General features: G+C 38.4%; 1 protein-coding gene across 2 annotated transcripts in view; it reads right to left on the bottom strand.

Moving 5' to 3' along the window:
- Window positions 1-25,817, bottom strand: part of PLAA (phospholipase A2 activating protein) — a 29,719-nt gene that overhangs the window by 2,659 nt on the left and 1,243 nt on the right. Inside the window, exons 2-13 of one of the 2 annotated variants that reach the window (XM_032213709.1) lie at window positions 24,351-24,544; window positions 23,420-23,520; window positions 23,181-23,301; window positions 19,488-19,655; window positions 17,728-17,863; window positions 13,372-13,541; window positions 12,626-12,783; window positions 12,301-12,520; window positions 5,783-5,851; window positions 4,447-4,518; window positions 3,380-3,472; window positions 1,079-1,243 (exon numbers count right to left, since the gene is read on the bottom strand). In XM_032213709.1, the coding sequence (XP_032069600.1) occupies window positions 1,079-1,243; window positions 3,380-3,472; window positions 4,447-4,518; window positions 5,783-5,851; window positions 12,301-12,520; window positions 12,626-12,783; window positions 13,372-13,541; window positions 17,728-17,863; window positions 19,488-19,655; window positions 23,181-23,301; window positions 23,420-23,520; window positions 24,351-24,544 (1,667 nt within the window). The remainder of the gene's footprint in view (window positions 1-1,078; window positions 1,244-3,379; window positions 3,473-4,446; window positions 4,519-5,782; window positions 5,852-12,300; window positions 12,521-12,625; window positions 12,784-13,371; window positions 13,542-17,727; window positions 17,864-19,487; window positions 19,656-23,180; window positions 23,302-23,419; window positions 23,521-24,350; window positions 24,545-25,817) is intronic. The other variant, XM_032213710.1, reaches the window with a different exon arrangement.

Raw genomic sequence — 25,817 nt, 5'->3', positions numbered from 1 at the left:
CTGATGAAACTAGTTTTTGAGGAAGGAGGGGTTCCTGGATTTGTGGTTCCAGCTGGAGCAAATGGTGGAAATCATGGCCAGGTTAGAGCCCAGCTCTAACAGGTACATCAGCTACAAACCTACCTGGACAAGGAAGTCTCAGCAACTGTAACTCCTGTCTTGATCATCATAAATGGAACCTGCAATGCATTCTACATGGGGCTGCCTTTAAATACAAGGGCTTGGAAGATATAACTTGTATAGAAGGTAGTGGCCATATTTCTAATCAGGAACATCAATTATAATAGAGTCCCATTTAGCAGAATTATCTGCTAAGGATGACCATCTATGGGAGGCTTGCTGAAGGTTCCAATTCTGGAAAGACCAGAAGGCCACATTCTTTGGTAATTATATCTGTACATATGTAACAGCAGCCCTTGGAGACATGCATGACTTCTATCACTCCAATGTTTTAGGAAGTATTTTAATCCATTCTTATTTAAAATTTGGTTCACGATGAAGATTCTGAGAGGCACTTTATGCAACGTAAGGGAGATTTTAATTGTTGCTTACATCTACACTGCTTAGAGTTTATATATTTGGGCTTTCTGTAAATATTATGAATAGAGAAAGAGTTGTGAAGAAGGAGAAGACTGAAACAATTATGATTGGATGGAGATCACATCCTCCAAAAGAGAGAACTAAGAATTTTAAAAGGGAAAAAAAAACAAGGTATGAATCAGCATATGATATAGAAACAAGGATGGTTTGTAAGGACAGGAAGATGTGGAGGGATGAAATGAATGGCTTTAGGGTAAAGTAGCTTTAGCTAGATTTTTTTTCTCCTTTCTCATGCTTTGAATTTCTTTTGCATATTATTTTTATTCCCTTTTTATACTTCGCATAATGTTGCTTACTCCAAAAGGAAACAGCATGTTGAATATGTATGTAGCTATACAAAAAATTCTCAACTTTAAATATGGCGTGTACCAATCTAAGGTAAGTGTGGGATAAAAATGGCTTACTTAAAAGGATGTATTAAGACACTGCCTTTAGTCCATATAATTTGTGAGATCTGTCCTCAACAATTACTGCATACCATTTGGCCAGTTAATCGCTTTCCACAAAGTTTTCAGCTGTTCTCGTGTGGGTGTTTCCATAGTCACACTGCATATTATAGATAGCATCTTTTCTAAAACATCTAGATCATCTTCAGTTAACTGTTGTTCTTCAGGCACATCTCCATTTAGTTCTTTCATCTTACCTACATGGGAGATGTGAAATAATTTGAAATGAGTTTCCATTTATCTCTACAATGCATTTAATTCCTTGTTATAAAAATACTGCATTATTTTTCTTGTAACTACTGAATGGATCAAATTCAATCTGGTGTGACCATTTTAACATCAACCAGTGTGCATTTATTATATAAATTAATGAATTTCATTTTATAAAACACATTTTACCAACTTTCAAAAAAAGTTTAAACTGAGATAGCCTAGAGACAAAGCCACCATACTTCATCCATGCATGATTTTTCGGCTTTTTGATTGTTATGTTCAAATTAGATGTAATTTTAATAATCTCTACATACTACAAAAATGCTCACAAGCAATAAATTTGCTGTAGACATGGAATAGTAATGTATCTACAGTCTATCAGTTTCTATTCCAAAATAGCTTATAAATTGTCAGGTGTTATGTAGAAGCTATAGTCCCAGGCATACTTACCAGGGAAAATAAGACCCAGTAGAAAATATTTTCAAACAGATATATTTAAGATTAAAGTACAAGTGAAAAATTATGAAACATAATTGAAGAAGATTTATAATTGCTTTAAACTTGCATTAAATATTGGCAGAATCACATGCTTTGGGTTCCCAAGTACCAGCAAGGATCTTACAAGGATATGGACAAAGTTACTGTTAGTCAAGACAGTCTCTACTGGGATAATAAATTATGCTGGTCAAAAACTGAAATAAAAAGTGATTATTGAACTAACGATATGCCTTTCAATGCAACAGTTTTTGAAATCCAGGGTCCTTGAAAATAACTTCATAAAACGTTAGTATCATCAGACTTTGGTATTGTGGCCTCCAGATACTTTCCACTATCTCAAAACTCTAGATCCATTCTTAATTTAGAACATCTTATGAACATTTTGGAAACTAAGAACGGTTATAAGATCAGGGAAGTAATAAATAATAAACTATTGACAGCTTTTGAAAATCAGTTTTTTTTTACCATTAACAAATATAACTGATATATCAAATCTACAATCTAAGTTGTGATGATGTAGCAAATAGATGTTCCACCTTGTTGTGTCAGAGAAGGTATCATGAGCTGGCTGATTTAGATTTATTTCAGAAGACTGTTTAAACTATTTTCTGCAATAATTTAATGCTATTCATGTGGTAACATAAAATTAATTAGCTTTAATGAACAAAAATGGTTTATATTGTATTGGTTGGCACATAAGAATCCATTTAATTGTAGCTCATCATGTGCACCCTTTGGCAAATATTTCAGCTGTGCTTCAGAAGGAGTCTGGTGGCACCTTTCCAACTAGATTTTATTAAGAGAGACAAACTTTCAAGAGTTGCAGCTCACTTTACACAGATATTGCACAGAAAACCAGTTTAGTACAGTGTTTAAGGCAGTAGGTTAGAAACCAGGAGACCATGAGTTCTAGACTTGCCTAAGGCAAGAAGTCTGGCTAACTTTGAGCCAAGCACTCTCTTTCAACCCAATACCCCTCATAGGAATGTTGTTGTGAGGAAAACAGCAGGGAGGAGTTTTAGGTAAGTTTTCCGGCTTGAGTTATATGTTTAAAAAAGGTGGGATAAAAACTTAAACATTCTAGGCATCTGATGAAGTAAGTGCAACTCACAAAAGCTTTTCTCTTTGCATAAAATTTGGTAGTCAGAAAAGCTGCTCCTTTGGAATTTTATTTTATTTTTGCCACCATGGATTAACACTGCCCTCCTCTTACAATGTCTTCAGCTATGTAGAGAGGAGAAAGCAGGCAGTGCTTTTAATGTTCAGTCTGATAACAAAACGGTTACCCAGGGAAGATTATGCCTGATGGCTTATCAAAAAGACAAAAAAAGTAAACACAACAAATTTAGCATTACTCCAGTCCAACATTTTCTCCAATAGGAGCATTTTTGGGGAAACGGAAACGCTTGAAAAAAACTGAACTGCAATTCTTTATGAGAAGCAAATAGCAGCTTCGTTCTATTAAAAACATAAATTCTCTTTCTATATTTATACTCAGACTATAGATTAAAGTGAAGACGTTTGTATGGTAAGTACCAAGGGATTAAAATATTTTTTCAAGACTAATATGCCAGAAAAATATCCTTTTTGCATGTTGAAGAAGTCATTACAAATATACTCACCCAGTATTAATGAAGGGTTGGCCTGATCAAATGTAACAGCTTCTTTCTTTGGAAAGTAAATATTTTCAGTGCTAGCTACCACTGATTTGGCCCCTAAAGAATAAAGGTAAAAAGAGAAGGAGAGATTGCCAGCCAATTTAGCAGAGAACCAGTTTATTGCTGATATACTGAATGAAGAGTAAATTACTTGATTGCCAACCACACGGGTACTTAAAGGTTTCTGAACCTTTTTGAATTTTCAGTATTGCAAGAAAAATGACCTAAAATGTAATCTATTCTCCACATTTTCTCCTAAAACTAGATAAACAGAACTCAATTAAGCGAATGAATCAAAACAACATGAATACTTCTTCATGGAGGAAAATTATCAAAACTAGACTATAAGCTCTAATTCCACCTTAGGCTGAAAAGCCAGCTGGATGACTTTGAGACAGTCACTCTTTATCACCTCAACCTACCTCACAGTGTGGTTATTGTGAAGAATATAGAAGGAAAGAGTATGAGGTATGTTCACCGCCTTGAGATTTATAAATATATCAAAGGTGGGATATAAATAGACAATACACTGATTCTTCCCAAGTTCTTGGGAAGAATTTGATGCATATGAAAGCTAGTATCAGCTGAAGAACTGGCAGCTGTGATTTCACACTGCTGTGAATAGATAATAATAATGTCCCAAATTCTTTAATATGATTCACACACTGCTGAAAGCAATGTGGTTTCTCAAGTTCAGGTTTAACATGTAATGCAAATCCGACTGCTGTGGTTTGTAAACTATCTTTAAAACAATGAATGAAGCCAGTTGTACCATAATATAGGTACCCATCTCAATATATTCTTTTAAAAGGCCAATAATATTTCAAAGCCTGGAGAAACTGTAAAATAAAAAATGATTTATATGAAATATGATTTATTCAGTGAAAGCTTAGCAGTGATTCTAGTTATAAAAAGGTAGCCAAATAGGTAAATGGCAACAAAGAAATTGTTGTATTTGTTGACTGTAACAAATAAGGAAGAGAATAATGAATACAAGTTACTCTCTTAACTGTGAAAACCTGTCCACTTACCTGGAAATGGATGAGTTCCACTTTGAGGCGTTGAAAGATCAGGGGTAGCACCTGGGACGTAACGACCAGTACCTTAAAAATAAAACAGCAGTAACAAAGATATATTCACAAAGCTTACATAGACATTATAATATAAGCTTATATAGACATTCAATTTTGACGAAAACAAAATCAAATCCATATTTCATTCTTAATATAGTCACCTAAGTTTGTTGTACTTTCGAGACTATGAGTTCTAGTCCATCCCTCAGCCCAACTTACCTCACAGGATTGTTGCTATCAGGAAAATAGGAAGAGGAAGGATTACTAGGTATACTGTAATCACCGCCTTATTTATAAAAATTAATTAAGACGGGATAAAAATAAAACAAATAATACCACCAACTGGCGGTAATTTCTGAATAACATAAGGAAAACCCTATTCACTGATATAAATGAAAGAGGTACGAAGTGAAAACAAAGCAAGTTGCAGCAACAACAAAAAAGAACAGCGTCAAACAATTCTCATTCTCTGGGTTAATACTAGATTTATAGCCTAGTTAGTACACCTATTGGTAAGCAAAATGACAGTAATGCCACTAGATGGCTGTCAAGAACCTAATTAAATTTAAAAGCTGAAAAAACAGCCAAGAATTTACTAAAATCTTCCAGGATCTATACGAGACCTCATAAGGTTTGAGCGATTTAGAAAAGCTTGTGGCTCCCACCCTTTGGGACATCATCCCCTGGAAATCAGATTGATTTCTGGCCCTGAAAATGTAGTTCTGCCTGAGGACTCAGGAATGTGGTAAAACTTATGCTGTGATCATTATTATTGATGGATGTTAAGATTACTGCAGCTATGAATTTGGTTGCTTGGTTTTTTGCATTGTTTTTATTTTTCTTATATTGTTTTGGTCTTTTATATTGCTTTTTCATTTGTAAGCTGCCCAGAGTAATATATTTGAGATGAACAGCTAAATAAATAGAAATAATCAATCAATAAATAATAAATATCTAAACATTATACCTAATGTACCATGTGTAACTTATACATATGTCTGAAAACACTGGTTCCTGGCACATTTCTATCTACATTTTTAAGCTGAATATACATTATTCATAAATATGAGGACAAAATATAATCCATTATCTTTTCTGGTTTCAATTACATTAAGTTGCATCTGAAGGTATAAAACACTGCTTTATTAGGATGGGTTTCAGCTACTCAAATTATATACATATATGCACACATTTAGTAGTATAATCTCTTGTCGGGAACATTTGTCTGACTCTAAATGCATGAAGTCAACACTGTATTTTTCATATTGTGAATCATTTTTCAGAGAAGTCATACCTGTAAATGGGTCAGTGGCAAGTCTTTCATTAGATTCTGAGGAAGAACCAGGAACATAGCGACCACTGCCTGTGAAAAGAAGAATGAGGTCATTATCATATTGAATGATTGATCATACACTACCAAGCTAACATCAATTCTTTTTTTTTTTTGTAATAAGTATTTTATTTTATAACATACAAAAATTACAATTTCAATTGAACAGTGTGTTGTCTGGGTACAAACCATTTTAAGAAATAATAATACAAGTGTTTATAACAATATTCATTGCATTAATATCAATTGTAATAATATTAATAACAATCACCATATTTGTTTAACCAAGTTAGCATACCTTCCTTACATCACTAATCCTCCCATATATATCCCTGTTTCTAGCTCCTGTTTTTATCAGCTAGCCATTGATAAAATAAGTCCCAAGTCAAGAAATATTCAGTTTCTTTTTCCCCTTAATTGTAAATGTTAGCTTATCCATTTCTGCACATTCTAATATTTTTCTAATCACATCTTCATTTGTTGGAATCTCTTCACTTTCCCATTGGTGTGCAAATACTATTCTAGCTGCAGTCACTACATGTAAAATCAAATATACATTCACTTTGTTGTACTCGTCTGGTAAAATGCCCAACAAAAATGTGTCTGGTTTCAAATCTATATGTTGTTTTATCATTTTTTCCAGCCATTTATGTATTTTTGTCCAATATTTGTTTGCTTTTTGACATGTCTACCACTTATGAACCAGGTGTCTGATGGCATTTCTAACATTCTGCAGATTTATCCTTAAATATCTTTGCTAACCTTGAGGGCGGAAAATGCCACTATAAAACATTTTATAAAGATTTTCTTTGTATGCAGTGGACATTGTTAATTTATCATTTCTATCCCAAGCTAGCATCAATTCTTAATGGCCACACAGATAAACTTTCTTTGAGATGGTCTATCTTCAACATGACCTTCAGGCCTTCCAATGAAGCATCTTATCACTCCCTTAATTCCACTTGCTGCGGGTCATCAGCTTTTTCTCATGCCAGCATCATAAACTTCACGAGAGCAGGATCTTCATGCACAATATGTCCAAAATATTATTTTCATTGGTGTCTTGGATGAGAATCTTAATACAATACAATACAACAGCAGAATTGGAAGGGAACTTGGAGGTCTTCTAGTCCAACCCCCTGGCTAGGCAGGAAACCCTATACCATTCCAGACAAATGGCTATCCAACATCTTCTTAAAGACTACCAGTGTTGGGGCATTCACAACTTCTGGAGGCAAATTATTCCACTGATTAATTGTTCTAACTGTCAGGAAATTTCTCCTCAGTTCTAAGTTGCTTTTCTCTTTGATTAGTTAGGTTAGGTTAGGTTTATTTAGCTTGTATGCTGCCCTACTCCCGAGAGACTCAGGGTGGCTAACAATAAGAAAGGGAAGGGAGTACAAAAATAAAAACAACAATTAAAAATTCAGCAACAGTCATAACATCAGATGGGGCTAGATAATTCAACAGCCCCAGGCCTGCTGGAACAGCCAGGTCTTAGTTGCTTTGTGGAAGGCCGGAAGGGTAGTAAGGGTCCGGATCTCAACGGAGAGATCATTCCAGAGGGCCGGAGCAGCCACAGAGAAGGCCCTCCCCCAGGGAGTCACCAGCCGACATTGGCCGGCAGATGGAATCCGGAGGAGGCCTAGTCTGTGGGATCTAATAGGTCTTTGGGAGGTGACTAGCAAGAGGCGGTCTCTCAGGTAACCAGATCCGATACCATGTAGGGCTTTAAAAGTAACGACTAGCACCTTGAAGCGTGTACGGAGACCAATGGGAAGCCAGTGCAGCTCGCGGAGGATAGGTGTAACGTGGGTGTACCGAGGTGCACCCACAATCGCTCGCGCAGCTGCATTCTGGACAAGCTGAACACTCTTCAAGGGCAGCCCCATGTAGAGCGTGTTACAGTAATCCAGTCTTGAGGTGAAGAGGGCGTGAGTGACTATCCGAAGGGCCTCCTGGTCCAGATAGGGTCGCAATTGGTGCACCAGGCGAACCTGGGCAAAGGCCCCCCTGGTCACAGCCGACAGATGATGTTCTAGAGTCAGCTGCAGATCCAGGAGGACTCCCAAATTGCGAGCTCTCTCTGAGGGGCGTATAATTTCACCCCCCAGCCTGAGAGTTGGAGAACATGGCCAATTATTGGGATGGAAAAACACAAGCCACTCGGTCTTGTCAGGATTGAGAGCAAGTTTGTTTACTCCCATCCAGACCCTGACAGCCTCCAGGCACTGGCACATCGCTTCACTGAGTTGGCAGGGGGCGGACAGATACAGCTGTGTATTGTCCGCATATTGATATTTAATCCCGTGCCGGCGTATGATCTCACCCAGCGGCTTCATGTAGATGTTAAATAGGAGGGGGGAAGGACCAAACCCTGCAGCACCCCGTAATTGAGGGGCCTAGGGGTTGATCTCTGCCTTCCGACCAACACCGACTGCGACCTGTCCGAGAGGTAGAAGAACCACCGAAAAACGGTGCCTCCCACTCCCACCTCCCACAACCGTCGCAGAAGGATACCATGGTTGATGGTATCGAAGGCCGCTGAGAGGTCAAGAAGCACAAGGATAGAGGAGTGACCCCTATCCCTGGCTCGCCAGAGATCATCAATCAACACAACCAAAGCAGTTTCCGTGCTGTAACCAGGCCTGAAACTGGACTGAAAGGAATCTAGATAATCGGTTTCATCCAAGGACCGTCGGAGTTGAAAGGCCACCACTTTCTCAACAACCTTCCCTACAAAGGGGACGTTGGAGACTGGACGATAGTTACTCAAAATGGCTGGATCCAGAGAGGGTTTCTTCAGGAGGGGTCTCACCACCGCATCCTTTAGGAGCTGCGGGAAGGACCTCTCCCGGAGAGAGGTGTTAACTATCGTCTGGATCCAGCCACGTGTCACAACCAAAGCAGTTTCCGTGCTGTAACCAGGCCTGAAACTGGACTGAAAGGAATCCAGATAATCGGTTTCATCCAAGGACCGTCGGAGTTGAAAGGCCACCACTTTCTCAACAACCTTCCCTACAAAGGGGAGGTTGGAGACTGGACGATAGTTACTCAAAATGGCTGGATCCAGAGAGGGTTTCTTCAGGAGGGGTCTCACCACTGATCCTTTAGGAGGTGCGGGAAGGACCCCTCCCGGAGAGAGGTATTAACTATCGTCTGGATCCAGCCACGTGTCACCTCCCTGCTGGTCGAGACCAGCCAGGAGGGGCACGGGTCCAGTATACAGGTGGAGGCACTCACCGCTCCCATGGCCTTGTCCACTTCCTCAGGAGTGACAAGTTGAAACTCGCTCCATAAAATTTGCTCAAGACCTTCCCCCGGTACCTCGGCTGGTACCGTGCAATTGGAGTCCAGATCTGTCTGAATCCGAGCGACTTTATCCGTTAGAAACTGAACAAATTCCTCAGCTCTACCTTGTAAAGGGTCGTCCGCATCCTTCCCTTTCAAGACGGAGCGGGCTATTCTAAACAAGGCGGCTGGGCGCGATTCAGCAGATGCAATAAGAACGGCAAAATGCACATTTCGCCGCCCGTATTGCCACGAGATAGGTCCTGATAAAGACTCTCATCAGTGCTCGGTCTGACTCAGAGTTACTGGCCCTCCAGTGGCGCTCTAGGCGTCTCTTTTGGTGCTTCATCTCCCGGAGTTACTCAGTGAACCAAGGAGCTCTCCTGGATCCACTACCTCGGAGAGGCCGTAAAGGCGAAATCCGGTTTAGGGCACCCGCCGCTGCTATATTCCAAGCAGCGACTAAGGACTCCACCAGATTGTGGATGAGAGCATCAGGTATTTCTCCAAGCGCCGTCTGAAATCCCATAGGGTCCATCAGGCGTCTGGGGCGGAACCACCTAGTCGGTTCCTCCTCCCTACAGTGGGGGATTGGCCTCCGAAAGTCAAGCCTCAGTAGGAAGTGATCAGACCATGACAAGGGCAAGATCTCAATGCCCCTCAAATCTAGATCACGTCTTCACTGCTCCGAGAGGAATACAAGGTCAAGCGTGTGACCCGCTGAGTGAGTTAGACCCCGGATTTCTTGGGTCAAGTCCATGGCTGTCATGGAAGCCAGGAACTCCTGCGCCCCATCAGAGCGTTCACCGAGCGAAGGAAGGTTGAAATCCCCCAGCACCATAAGCCTGGGGAACTTTACCGCCAGCTCGGCTACTGACTCGAGGAGCGAGGGGAGGGCTGTTTCCACCCATTGCTTCTTGTTCTACCCTCAGGTGCCTTGGAGAATAGTTTGACTCCCTCTTCTTGTGGCAACCCCTGAGATATTGGAACACTGCTATCATGTCTTCCCTAGTCCTTCTTTTCATTAAACTAGACATACCCAGTTCCAGCAACCGTTCTTCATGTTTTAGTCTCCAGTCCCCTAATCATCTTTGTTACTCTTCTCTGCACTCTTTCTAGAGTCTCCACATCTTTTCTACATCGTGGTGACCAAAACTGAATGCAGTATTCCAAGTGTGGCCTTACCAACGCATTATAAAGTGGTATTAACACTTCATGTGATTTTGATTCTATCCCTCTGTTTATGTAGCCTAGAACTGTGTTGGCTTTTTTGGCAGCTGCTGCACAGTTGGCTCATATTGAAATGGTTGTCCACCTGGACTCCAGGATCCCTCTCATAGTTACTACTATTGAGCAAGGTACCACCTATACTGTACCTGTGCATTTCATTTTTCTTGCCTAAATGTAGAACCTTACTCTTTTCACCATTGAATTTCATTTTATTAGATGGTGCCCAATGTTCAAGTTTGTCAAGATCCTTCTGTATCTTAAGCCGGCCTTCTGGAGTGTTGGCTATTCCTGCCAGCTTGGTGTCATCTTGGTGTCATCTGTAAATTTGATGAGTTCCCCATTTATTCCCTCATCCAAATCATTGATGAAGAAGTTGAAGAGTACTAGGCCTAAAACAGAGCCTTGGGGTACTCCACTTCCCTCCATGTAGATGAAGTTCCATTGAGGACTACACGTTGAGTGCGGTTGGTCAGCCAATTACAAATCCATCTGGTGGTGATGCTGTCCAACCCCCATTCTTCTACTTAATCTAGTAGTAGGTTATGGTCTACTTTATCAAATGCCTTACTGAGGTCCAAGTAAACTATATTGACAGCATTCCTCTGGTCCACTAATTTTGTCACTTTGCCAAAGAATGCAATAAGATTAGTCTGGCATGATCTGTTTTTGACAAACCCATGTTGGCTTTTGGCTATTACTTTGTTTACTTCTTGGTGTTCGCTAATTCATTGCTTGATTATCTTTTCCAGAATCTTTCCTGGTATTGAGGTCAGGCTGATAGGTCTATGGTTTCCTGGATCTATTTTTTTTCTTTTTTGAAGATGGGAACCACATCAGCTCTTTTCCAGTCCTCTGGCAGTTCCCCGGGGCTCCAGGATCTCTGAAAGGTATAGTTCAGTGGTTCTGAGATTTCATCTGCCAGTTCCTTCAGAGCCCTGGGGTGTAATCTGTCCAGTCCTGGTGATTTGAACTCATCTAGGGTAGACAGGTGCTCACTTACCATTTTCTTCCCTATTTCAATTTGTATTCCTAATCTGATTTTTGTGGTGTTGTTTTTGATAGGTTGGACTGTTTTATCCCTTTGTGTAAAGACAGATGCAAAAAATGAGTTAAATAGTTCTGCTTTCTCCCTGTTGCTTGTTACTTTCTTGCCACTTTCTCCCAGCAATGGACCAATTGTTTCCTTAACCTTTTTCTTGTTTTTAATGTGTTGGAAGAAGCTTTTTTTGTTATTTTTTACTTTTGTATAAGCCTTTCTTCATTGTGAGCCTTAGCTTTCCTTACTTCATCTTTATAGGCTCGGGCTATTTGCTGATATTCTGCCTTAGTTATGTCCCCCACTTTCCACTTTTTATACTTAACTTTTTTGTCTTTCAATTTGTCAGAGAGTTCTTTATGCAGCCATGCTGGTTTGTATGTTCTCTTCTATGATCTGATTGTTTTAATTAGCCAGGACGCTATATATTTCATAAAGAACATATTTTACATTAGTGCACTTTCTTTTACAATGTTTTATTACCAGAGGTAGTATAGCTTGATTAGAACAATCTAGAACAGGGTAATTTATAATAAAAAATGTTATGCTAGTTTTCATTTTGTTTGTCCCTTGTTATGAAAATCTATGTAATTGAATTTTTTGGCTGCTAAATTCTGACTACACACTTTGTAGAGTCTCAGGAAGGCACATATTTAGAGTTACAGAGACAGTGAAATGGCTAATATATTTGATTAAGATCAAGAATTACAGGTTTAAGACCATATTATCTTATAAAGTTTGAGGCATCAAGTCTCTATTTTCAGGAAATCGCTACTTGGCCAGGTCTGGATTGAAATTTGAACGTATTAATGCTGGCTGAACATGGCTGAAGCAAAAGAATACCAAGATCTGCATTAGGTATATAAAAATGTGTTAAGAGTTATATTCTGTCATGCTTCTTCCAGCAGTTCAATTTTTTTCTTACCTGTGAAAGGATCTGAAAACTCAGCCTCTGTGCGTCCCAGAGTTTGCCCTTTGGTGTTGTCTATTATGAACTTGGCCACTTGATCCAGGAACATGGGATTCAGATCATTCTTTTGCAGGAAGTTGTATGCTGTCAGCCATGGATCGTCAGTAATATTATACGGCAGCTTATAAGAGGGCCCACCTTCATTTACGTCAATAGTGAAAACATAGTCGTATTCCTTTCAACGGAAGTCAAAATAGAAACAATGATTTTCCTATATTTTCCTTCAAAGCACACAGGTGAACACACCGAACCATTATTCATTTAGGAAAAAATGATTTACCTTTCCTTCAAACAAAACTTTTCCAGATGTCTGCTGGGTGGCTCCAGATGAGCCAACAACATCTCCAATTTTGATCCACCTGCCTTCACTACTGCTCCATTGGTAGGCTTCAACTTTTCCATCATCTTTAATAAGTCTGGTTTGCCCATCTCTTGTACCTTAAAATGTATAGAAGAGAACATTCTTTATTACCAGAGAAAATAATTTAACAACCAACATGTTTTCCTGCATTAAAAATATGGTAATTCTGGGAGGTTTGTCTTAACCTAAAATATAGTAGCATGTATAATTTGCCTTAAGCTCTACTAGCAAAATCTAAAAGATTAGAATTTATATGCTGAAATTTTAGAGGTATGAAATATCATGTCATGGTGAATCCTTGAGAATCTGCTGAAATTGATTTGAAAGAAATTCTAGTCATCTCTTCCTAATATGTATACCTACTAGCTTGGCTTACAAATTGATCTAAAATCAGCCTTTCTCCATTAGGGTTGAGGTTACTAGGGATTCCACAAGATGTCAAGATTAATAGATATATATTTTGAACTTTGAAGAATGCTGCCTCTCGTATTGGTGAAAATTCTTACCTGTTATTGTTATAAACATTGTAAAATGTGGATTAAAGATTAATTGTATAGTGACATTTCTGCATTTTTTTCCAGTTTTATGAAGGAGTTCTCTTGAAGTCTAAAGATTATTTCAACTTTTGCTTTAACTTTTGGGAGAAGGAGACAACAGTGCCATACCAGGTTCATCCAGATGTTCTCTACCAGGAAGGTCATCAGTATTGATGTCCCCTAGGTCACCAGTTTTAGAGTCAATGGTTGTTTGAGAAAGCTCATTTTCGAAAGCACGAATCTCCTCCAGGCTGGCTGTGCGCTCCAAAGACTCTGTGAACACTCTGATAATTCCATCACTGAAGGAAGAGTAAAAATTGTTCTGGTTATCCAATAAAGTAGTTTCCATCATTACTTTTCCATTTTCTGCTATGTTTGTGTCTAAAATGTCCAGCTCATAGAGAACCCTATCTTAGATTTTTTTTTCCAATGAATTCAAAATAATGCAATGAAATATCGTATCATAGATTGGCTTATTTTAATATTTCAGTCTACTTTTTAAAGACATGGAAACACTAGATTCCATGAACACCAACTAAAGCCACAAAACAAAAAGATATGCTGAAGGATACCTTCACAATCCATAAAAAATGTGTTCAATGACTTATTTCATTAATATAGTTTGAACTAGAGTGAAATTCAGAATATCTACAATATCTCCAGGAACTTTACTGGTTCAACTATAGAAATTTTTCTCCATTATCAAGAGTTCATTACCTTTGAATATGGAGGTCCTGTTTTAAATTGGGATGATCAATGGCTATTATAGTTTTATTGTTACTTAAGGAAAAGGAAGAAGGCTAACAGGCAAGGTGTATTTTTCAAATAATAAAAAATATCAGTGGACACTGCCTACTACTAATTTGATCTTTATGAATTATTGTCCATTCTGCCGGCCACTGAAATCTCTCAACAATTTACAACTGAAACTAATTTAAAATAGTAGTAACTGTGAGAGGGATCTTGGAATCCTAGTGGACAACCATTTAAATATGAGCCAGCAGTGTGCAGCAGCTGCCAAAAAAAAGCCAACACAGTTCTAGGCTGCATAAACAGAGGGGTAGAATCAAGATCACATGACGTGTTAATACCACTTTATAATGGCTTGGTAAGGTCACACTTGGAATACTGCATCTAGTTTTGTTCACCACGATGTAAAAAAAGATGTTGAGACTTAGAAAGAGTGCAAAGAACAGCAACATAGATAATTAGGGGGCTGGAGGCTAAAACATAGAAGAATGGCTGCAGGAACTGGGTATGTCTAGTTTAATGAAAAGAAGGATTAAGGGAGACATGATAGCAGTGTTCCAATATCTCAGGAGGGAGTCAAACTATTCTCCAAAGCACCTGAGGGTAGGACAAGAAGCAATGGGTGGAAACAAATCAAGGAGAGAAGCAACCTAGAACTAAGGAGAAATTTCCTGATAGTTAGAATGATTAATCAGTGGAATAACTTGCCTCCAGAAGTTGTGAATGCTCCAACACTGGAAGTTTTTAAGAAGATGTTGGATAACCATTTGTCTGAAGTGGTGTAGGGTTTCTTGCCAGAGCAGGCGGTTAGACTAGAAGACCTTCAAGGTCCCTTCCAACTCTTATTCTATTCTATTCCAAAAACAAACACTTAATTTTTTTTTAAAGCCTAATAAAACAGGTAAGCTACATAAAGTAATTAAAAGTAATCACCAATTTTTAAAACATTAAAGATATTGGTGCCCTCAATATGGTGTTTCCGAAAGTACTGTGGTAGCAACAGAAAAGGTCCAATGCCAGTCTATTGCCAGAACTTCTCATAGCAACTATAGTTGAACCTCCCCAAATGATCCCTGCAAAAGTAAAAAGTTCGTAGAAAAGGGATATTCTCTCCAATGGCTTGAAGGCTTTAAAGGCAATAATCAATACTTTGGGGTTTGCCCAGAATCAAACTGGAGTGCTTTAAAGCCCGTGCATAATATGGCCTCTGTGTGTCTTCCCAGACCAACCTGGCTGCTGAGCTTTTTACCAGCTGAAGTTTCCAGATTAGATACAGAGGCAGCCCCACAGCCTGGCGGCTGCCAGCACATACATCACAGTTTTAACATCATTTTCTTCCAGAAAGGGATACAGTTGGCATATCAACTGAAATTGATAAAAGGCATTCCTGGTGGTTGCATCAATCTGGGAAACCAGAGAGTAATTTGGGTCTAGAAGCACCTCCAGAGTGCATACCTGTTCCTCTGGGAGAGGATAATCCCATTCGAAACAGACATGTTTATACCTCTCTGGAATTATGGTCCCTCATAATGAGCATCTCCATCTTGCTTGGATTCAGTTTCAATTTATGTCATCCGTCATTCAGCACATTATTGAGAGCCACATCACTTCCTGAAGATGTTATTGAGAAACAAGTTGGGACATCAGTAGTCTATTTCAAAGGCCTCCAACTTGGCAACTTTAAGACTTGGTGGACTTCAACTCCCAGAATTCTTCAGGTTGGAGGCTGTAGCCTTCCAAGGTTGGAGACTCTGGTCTATTACCTCCATACATCCTAATAATCTTCTCTAGGAACAGCACCAAACATTTCATCTGTACATTTTATTAGGGAGCCTCACTGAAGGTATCATCCTTACCCTCATGTCATCCGCTCAATTACTACACAAAAGGGCCCTGACACCCTTAATTACTGTCCTTTCCTTGAGACAGCCAGTAGCTGGATAACACCACTCCTAGGGAATGGCCCCAAGCTGTAACTTAATTACCAGCTATGAAACTCCTGCCTCAAAGTCAAGCAGGTTGCTGTCCAAGTGATGGGAAAGGTGGGGAACAGTTGTTGTCTTGGGGAAAAAATGATGTGATGTCTTTTGTTTCATATGATACTTTGCTGCTAAATCCACATGCTCTCTAATGTATGTTAAACTCTCATTTAATGTGATTCTGTATTTCTTTTCATATTATAAATTCCATCTACTCCTGATGCAATACAATTGAAACTCAAAATGTCAGCTTTGGAATACTGGAAACTTACCATAGTGGCTGACTCTGACAAACTGTGACTCAGTCGGTGTTGGTTGGAGGGCAGAGGTCGACCCCTAGGCCCCTTAAATATGGGGTGCCACAGGGTTCGGTCCTGTCCCCCCTTTTGTTTAACATCTACATGAAGCCACTGGGTGAGATCATTCGGCGGCACGGGATAAAATATTACCAGTATGCGGACAATACTCAGTTGTATCTGTCCGCCCCGTGCCAACTCAGTGAAGCGGTTAACGTGATGTGTCAGTGCCTGGAGGCTGTCAGGGTCTGGATGGGAGTAAACAAACTTGCTCTCAATCCTGACAAGACCGAGTGGCTTGTGTTTTTCCCTCCCAATAATTGGCCATGTTCTCCAACTCTCAGGCTGGGGGGTGAAATTATACGCCCCTCAGACAGGGTTCACAATTTGGGAGTCCTCCTGGATCCATAGCTGACCTTAGATCACCATTTGTCGGCTGTGACCAGGGGGGCATTTGCCCAGGTTCGCCTGGTGCACCAATTGCGTCCCTACCTGAACCGGGAGGCTCTCAAAACAGTCACTCACGCCCTTGTGACCTCAAGACTGGACTACTGCAACGCGCTCCACATGGGACAGCCCTTGAAGAGTGTTCGGAGACTTCAGCTGGTCCAGAATGCAGCCGCGAGAGCGATTGTGGGTGCGCCTCGGTACACCCACGTTACACCTATCCTCCGCGAGCTGCACTGGTTGCCTATTGGTCTCCGGATACGCTTCAAGGTGCTAGTCGTCACTTATAAAGCCCTACATGGTATCGGACCTGGGTACTTGAGAGACCACCTCCTGCCGATTATCTCCCAAAGACCCATTAGATCCCACAGATTAGGCGTCCTCCGAATTCCATCTGCCGGCCAATGCTGGCTGTCAACCACCCGGAGGAGGGCCTTCTCTGTGGCTGCTCCGGCCCTCTGGAACGATCTCCCTGTGGAGATTCGGACCCTCACCACCCTTCAGGCTTTCCGTAAAGCCGTTAAGACCTGGCTGTTCCAGCAGGCCTGGGGCTGTTGAGTTCCATCCCCTACTCGAATTGGTGTGCTTGTTGAGACCTTTTAAATTGTTTTGCATTGTTGTCTGTTTTTGTTGCCTTCCCTTTGTATTGTCCCCCCCCCCCTTGGTTTTGTTAGCCGCCCTGAGTCCCTCGGGAATAGGGCGGCATATAAGTTGAATAAAACCTACAACCTACAAACCTCTTCTTATTTATGGCTTCTTAAAGCCAACTCAATTGATCTCCTTAATCAAAAATGGAAACAGAAGCCTCCAATCACTTCTCACAGCCAAGCTAAGTAAGAGGACAGAGTGTAAACTTAACTATGCTAAGGGTCATTTGTATAACACTAAAGTGATACATAACTGCAGCCAGTATTAGTAAATACACCAAATTATTTAATTACATTGTATAAAACTGATAAATATTGTTTTTGGCTAGTGTTGTTACTAATTTATCTAAATGGGTGGCAAGATACCTTGCTCCAACCACAAGATCTCCATTGTCTAAAATACAGCAACACCAAACAGACTGAGCTGGAAGCCTGATTGTTTGTACGCAATCTCCTTTTCTCCAGATTCTTAGTGATCGATCTTCACCAGTTGTAACAAAATCTGTAACGAGACACCAAATAATGAGTAGATAAAAAACTCTTATTAAATTAACAGTTGCATTATGTCCATACAAACAATAACATATTGCACATGTACGATAATCCCACCTTAATATTTGCTCATTTGAAGCTGTGATTTGTTCCACTGTGTAAATGGCTTACACACCACAACACCATTACACAATCAGGAGCATTTGTTCTTTTACGGTTAGATTTATAGAATGGGTATAATGTGTTTGAAAGCATGACTAAATCCCTTCACCTAGCAGCAACTGCTGTGCTACATTGCACACTATATTAGAAGAGGTTCTCCGCAGCAATGTATTAGGAACAAAACTCACCACAATGGAAGGGCACTGCACAAAAGAAGTTCTTTGGAGCCAAGCTATTAACCTGAACAAATTCAGGAAAAACTACCAAGAAATCTGACAATTAAACCACGGCAAGCTTGCTTAGCTAAAATAAAATTTGTCAGTATCGTATTGCATGAGAATGAAGTATACCACCAATTATTAGGCCTCCACTCAAATGCCTGTTTAGAGTAACCTTTAAGGACTATTCTATTCTATTCTATACTATACTACACTATACTACACTACACTACACACATTAATATTAGTATTGTACAGGTAGTCCTTGATTTACAATGACAATTGAGCCCAACATTTCTAACTAAACATTTAAGTGAATTTTGCCCCATTTTACAGCCTTTGTTGCCACAGTTGTTAAGTGAATCATTGCAGTTGTTAAGTCAGTACCATGGTTCTTAAATGAAACTGATTACCCCATTGAGTTTGCTTCTCAGAATGTCACAAAAGGGGATCACATCACCCCAGGACATTACAACAGTCATAAATATAAATCAATTGCCAAGCATCTGAATTTTGGTCACGTAATGATAGGGATGCTGTAATCATTGTAAGTGTGAAAAAATGGTTGTAAGACACTTTTTCAATGCTGTTGTAAACTTTGAACAGTCACTAAAGGAACTGTTGTAATTCAAGGATTACCTGTAATTCTATAGTATAAAATTTTATCAATTTGACAAAGAAAGAATGAAAGATGTCTGTCTATCAACAGTCATCATTAACGGGTTTCATTTATAAATAAAATAAATAGCAGTCCTTGATCTAAGGTGAATTATGAACTCAGAAGAGGCAAATGAAAGGACTAAACAAGCACGGACAGACACTGTGAATACTGCTAGAGCCACATGTTAAGATGATTTATGATCTATTTATTTATTTGTAGCACAGCTGATTGAATAAATCACAACAATATAATTTACACAACATTAAATAACAATCACTGTGCTCACAAACTGCTAAACCAAAATCAAAGCATGTTATTACTTGGCATTATGTATTCATTCCTCAAACTCTGCTACTACAACTCTTGCTACTTCAGAGTTTGTGACAGATGGCAAGGAATGCCTTGGCAGAAGGAAGAATCCATGTTACGTTAAGTAATGAACTATCATTCTAATGCTAGAGAAGGAATTGAGATTTTATTCAATAGTAATTCTATAGTAACAGTGACAATACTCTAGAAAATAAAATAATGATGTTGCCATTTGCAAAAGGGAAAAAAAAGTGCAGAGAGTTATTTTGCAGCCCAAGTCTTACCTTTACTTTGAGGGAAGACAGAAATGCAATATATGTAATTGGTGTGGCCATAATAAACTTGAAGACATTCACCAGATATATGCCATCTTCGAATGCTGGCATCGTTCGCACAGGAAAGAAATTCTGTATCACTTAAAATAGCTAAGCCTCTTACACAGTCTTCATGTCCTTTGGGGGGGGGGGAAAGGTTTTATAGATTAGAAATCCATTTCTTTGATAACTTGCTCAAAAGTTTATATTCTCCCTATAAAAGAGCCATGCTCAACTCTACAAAGAAGACCTGTTCAACTCTACAAAGAAGACCTGTCTCAACTGGTTTTAAATGCAAGACAGTAAGCAAGCTTTGTAACCAGGTTTACAGTAATTGCTGTCAGTTCTCTTGCTTTCCTGATCTGTGAGATCAGTCTTTTAAATACAGACAATATTCATAATATACACTATATATAAAATCAATCTTGATATTCTACCTGAGTTTTCTCTGAGACTAGAAGTTAAGTTGGTATATAAACTGATGTATTGTGTACTCTGCATGCATCCATGTTGCAACTTAATACATAGAAAAGCATTTTCAGAGGAAGAAGTTTTCTTGCTTTTTTCTTTTGGCAAGAAAAAACTAGTTTAAAAGTTGACAAATAACTCACATTAAGAATCAATGCTGAAAATCAGATATAGACTTCTATTATATTGTATGTTGATTCTTATAGATGACTCCCTCCTCAGAATAATTCACAATTTTTGATGTTTTGATAGATTCCAAGTATTAAGCATATAGTCCAGAAGAACATATGCTTCTTAACACAAAGCAGTAAATTCAATCCATCCCTGCAGCTTTCTGTCTAAAATGTGGCAATAACAGAATAACAGAACATTTCCAAACTATAACTGGCATCTCCAATAGAAAGTCAACAGTCCTTAACCATTATCAATCATACTTTGAGTTATCTCATAGAAATAAAATAAAAAAGATCTTTGCATAGAAATCTAATGTAAGACAATAGAAAACTATTTTCATGTTATTTAAAACAACTTGTTAACTAGTCTACCATGGTAGGACAAATTCAATATCTCACAGGTTGCAATAACTAATTACTATCATCAAATTCTTCCAACTTCCTATAAAAGGCATTACTGCCTTAGGGAGATTTTTTGCCGGCCACTAGGGAGCTTCTAAAACAGCAACAACAACTTGAACCAACAGGCGAAGTAACAAGTGATTGAGGTGAACAAACCACCAAGAAAATATTTTAAATTTGTCTTCTAAATTTTATGTCATATACTACGCCTTATATGTTAATTGTGATGAATAACCCCCCCAAAAAACCCCCACCCTGCAAGAAAAAAACAATAGTTCTTCTTTTCCTCCTGCCATCATAAAAAATGTGAAAATTAATAGCTCTCTCACTGCATACTTTTCCATAGCCTTTCACCAGCAATCTAATGCAAAATACAGAAAGGAACAATAATGTTCCTCTACTATGCCTGCCCAAAAACGCAAGTTATAAAATAAGCTTAGAAACAACTGGTGTGTCCCATTGATTGAAGCTCTGTACAAGGTAGCCCTCTATTTACAACCACAATTGGGACCAGATTTTCTGTTATTAAGCAAGGCGGTTGTTAAATGAGTTATGCCTGATTTTATGACCTTTTTTGCCATGGTTCTGAAGCAAATCGCTGTAGTTGTTATGCGCTCATTAAGTGAATTCTGCTATCCCCACTGACTTTGCTTGTTAGAAGCTGGTTGAGAAAGTTGCAAATGGCAGCCATCTAACCCTGGGACAGTGCAACTGTCATAGACAGATGCTGGTTGCTAAGCACTCAAATTTTAATCATGTGATTGTGGGGATGCTGCAACCATCGTTAAGTGGGAGTGCTGTTGTAACTTTAATCAGTCACTAAATAGTTGTAAATCGAGGACTACTTGTATCCAAGCCAAATATCTGGTTTCAATATGCATAACTGGTCAAATAACTTTCATTTATTCTTATCCATATTAACTTTACCTACAATTATTCAGATACCTTACTAGAAAATCCTACCACCTGAGACCTTGGAACCATGCCTTTTCTGTGGTTGCCCCTACCTTATGAAACAGCAATTGCCCTGCAAGTTGGCTGTCCATTCTTTTAGCCATTTGGAAGACCATCCAGACCTGGCTTTTTACTCAGGTGAGGGGATGGGATGGATTGGAAAGAAGGAACTAAGGATAATTGAACCTTGCTACAGGGTATCCTAAGGGGGTGATTAAGATACAGACCCCAAAGGTGCTTTTTCAAGAGGCAACTGGACTTTCTGGTTTTTCTTTTCATCCAAGAAACTTCTGAATCCAAGCGCTGAAGAAGCTTCTTGGATGAGAAGCAAAACATCTTCAAAGAAAAGCCAGAAATCAATTTACCTCTCAGAAAAAGCACTTTGGGGGAAAACCATGACCTGGATGACTGATAATCTCCATAGACATTAAGGTGCTGAGTTTGGGTTTTTTTTATTGTTTTACTGCTTTATAATTTATAGTCACTAGTTTTATCGCTGCTTTGAACCAACCAGAGTTGATTGGTAACATAAACAGCCAGATCAATTTTTTAAAATAAATTGCTTTCTCCACCATACATTTACTTTCATTTCTTTCTGTTAGAAACAGCCTGTATGATACCAACTGCCTCCCCACCCAACATTGATCAATTTTAGAAAGGAAGGTGTTAACTTTTAATATCCAAGACTTTTCCATAATGGGGCATCATTCATAGGAAACTTTGCTAATAGAATAATTAGCTAATAGAATAATTTTGCCTGTTGCTGGAGTATCAGCCCCATATCTGCACAAAACAGACACTTCAGAGATGAATAATTGTCATTCTAGTGACAAAGTCAAACACGGAATATCCTTCCACAATAGTAGAAAGGGCTAGAAATCTTCACGTGTCTTTAGATTCTAACCAAAGCTGTTTATTCATTTTCAATAAAACTCCAAACTTCAAAAAAAAAAATTTCCCAAATGTGCACAGAGACCTCTGCTAAATACAATTTAAATTTCCTGGGCCTGTTAGTTTACAATAGCTCACAATATATACGATAAGCTAGTTATCCCAAGGAAAAACATTTTTCTAGTGCTTGTCACCTATGTTGACATTTTCCTATTCTCTGTTCTAACAGTGTATTAATAAACAATACAAGAATTGCAAATAAGTGTTTTCAGGCAGTAGGCTAACTACATTCAATGTAAATGTTATCTTCATATGAAGGGACTCAGAAGTGAATTCTTGGGTTAAACTCACTTACGTGAGAAGATACTTTGTTAAACTCTAAACTACTTTAGACTCTTTTCTGTAAATATAACTCAGAGCTATAAATTCACTCATCAATCAAATGGACCCAATTGTTTTTTTTGCACGTTATTAAATGTAAAAATCTTTTTTGGTAACTCAATCAAGGTTTTTACAGTGTGTGTTTTGTAAAATCAAACACTGATATTACCAGTAGTCCAAAGTCTCAAATGAAATACAATATTTCTCAAGAATAAACAAAAGCTGAACCAGGCTACCAAAATAAAATATTCTGATGCTTGTATTTATTAACAAAACAAGATTTTTCCTTTCTGTATCCCAACATTCAAGGTAGGGAAAAGTATCCATTTTGCATTAAAAAAAAAAGAAGTTTCTCACAATTTGGTATTTAGAAACTGTACAGGCAATTACCTACCAGTAAATGTTCTCTCGCATCTACCTGCCTTCCACAGTTTAATAGTTTTATCAGCTGAACCAGTCAACATCAAACCTTGTTCAGGTAGTATCTTCACAGCCCAGACTGCTGCAGTGTGGCCCTATAAAAAAAGGATATTTTCTCTGCCAGAGCCCATCTGTGTTTTCTGAAGCGTGCACATACCAATACACACACATTATCTATTGGTTCACTAATGGCAGCAAGTGGAGCTTCCATACCTGTAATATCATCATGCATTTATCATTCAACCAGACTTTAGCTGTAGTGTCCCATGAGCCACTAAGGAGGGTGCCAAATTTTCCAGAGGAGAGGCTGCAAACTAGAAAAGAAAACAAAATAGGCATTCTCGAACTCAGAAATAGTGTTGATATGCTTAGTGTTGATCAATAGTGTTGATATGCTCAGGAATAGCTTAGATGTTGCTTTTCAGATAAACCTAAATATACATCAAAACAAAATCCCATATTCTGATTTTCATAATTATTCCATTTATGAAGTAGTAATAAAAATTATGCTAAACCACCATAGAAACCACAGCCAAATTACCTGTAAATACATAAACAAGCAAGATCCTTTAAATACAACTATTAACACTGTTAGTTTCCCCTGGTCTCAATATTTTTTATCACTCTTCCTCTCATTCCTACAAATTACTGAATTCAAACAGCTGTTTCCTCTTCCTTAAACATATTGCTCTGGATTTTTCTAAGTAGAAATATAAATGTAAAAATGCACTGCATAGTGATGGAACTTATGGTCATAGGCAAAATACAGTATCAATATAACATTGTTAGCTTAGCCATTCACTAAGTATTTGCCCTATTTACAAGGATAAACTGACAAATGTAAAATCCTTTATAAAACTATAGATATTAATATAAAATTTGGTACAAAGTACAAATTAATATTGACTTGTGTAGATATTTAGCTTTATCCAACTCAGAGCACCATAAAATGTAACTGTCACATTCATAATAATGCCCTGCCAAATGAATTATTAATTCAGAATATGACAAAGCGACATAAGTTTATATATTTCTAACAAAATATGTTTATCTGTACATAACAGCTGCTAAGACAACTTATGCCCTTTTACTGGAAATTATACATAAATTGCTTAATTGTATAGTTAAAACAGATTTTTCTTACCAGTGTTTTTATGACCTTTAAGGACATATAGTGGTGTAGACTTGTCCAAAGTGAAGATGCAAATATTGCTGTCATTACCACCAGTAGCAATTAATCCACGGGGGTAAAGGTCACTTGGTGGGATGACACATACACAAGAAACAAAATTGGTATGGCCGCTCAAGCAGTGCATTTCATGAAATCCTCTGTTTGGACTAAAAATAAATACCAAATTTACAATCAAAATTAGATCAACAAATCAAATAAAACTTCTAGGTGTTAATATAATTAAACTTTTGAGACAGAAAATTAAAATACAGTATACTTTATTAACGTGTCATAGTTCCTATTTTCTCTGCAATCCAAGAATGGAGTTTTTCCTAAAAAATAAAACTCAGTTGAGTTGTAACTAAAATGTACATTTCAACAAGTAAGACCAGAAGGTTAAAAATTTTTAAATAGTGATCCTTTATCCACAAAACTCTAATTCATGTTGTAAAAAATCCCTGATTCTTTGTAAATCCTAACTCTTCTGGAATGTATTTGAAATGGAAACAATCTAGAACAAGGGTGTCAAACTCGTAACGTCACATTGCCGTCACGTGACATTTCACATTTTTCCCCCTTCATGGAGCTGGGGTGGGTGTGGTCTGCACGTGATGCATCCAGCCTGTGGGCTGCCAGTTTGACACCCCTGATCTAGAAGAGTAAACAGATGAACATCAAATTTAATTTGTTTTTTAAATGAGCTACAGAATCCCCCCGGGGTTTTCAATTGAGTTCCAGCCAGAGATATAAATATAGGTAGTCTTCGACTTACAACCACAATTAAGCCCAACATTTCCTCTACTAAGCAAGACAGTTAAGTGAGTTTTACTACCTTTCTTGCCATAGTTAAGTGAATCACTACAATTGTTAAGTTAGTAACATGGTTATTAAGTGAATCTGGCTTCCACATTTACTTTGCTTGTCAGAAGATCTTAAAGGTGGTTACATGACCCAAGGGCACTGCAACCGTCATAAACACATGCCAGTTGCCAAGCATCTGAATTTTGATCATGTTGCAATAGTCATAAGTGTGAAAAATGGTCATGTCCCTTTTTTTGTAATTTGAATGGTCACTAAATGAATGTCTGTAAGTCAAGGACTAATTGTATGACAGGCTTGATTTGTAAGTGTTCAACATAGTTATTTAAGCTGAAAGCATTATCCCATTCAATGGAAGGCAAAGAGAAAAAATGCAACAGGCCAAAGAGATGTGAAGAAAAAGGATACATGTACTGTATTGCAAATGATTCAGTTATAATTCAATATATTCAATATATTGCAAATAATTCTGTCTTGAAGAACTTATTCTTCAAGGGAACTATTATGACACGAACCACAAGGACCTAATTTAAACTTTATAATCTGAAACATCTTCCTTTTCTTCTACTCACTTCCTTAGTCAGCATACTTTCTATTTCTCCAATGGCACAATGCTTTCTA

Source organism: Thamnophis elegans, chromosome 3 (assembly GCF_009769535.1).
Source record: "Thamnophis elegans isolate rThaEle1 chromosome 3, rThaEle1.pri, whole genome shotgun sequence".
In the NCBI taxonomy this organism is placed as follows: Eukaryota; Metazoa; Chordata; class Lepidosauria; order Squamata; family Colubridae; genus Thamnophis; species Thamnophis elegans.
This window is presented reverse-complemented; position numbering and strand designations above follow the sequence as displayed.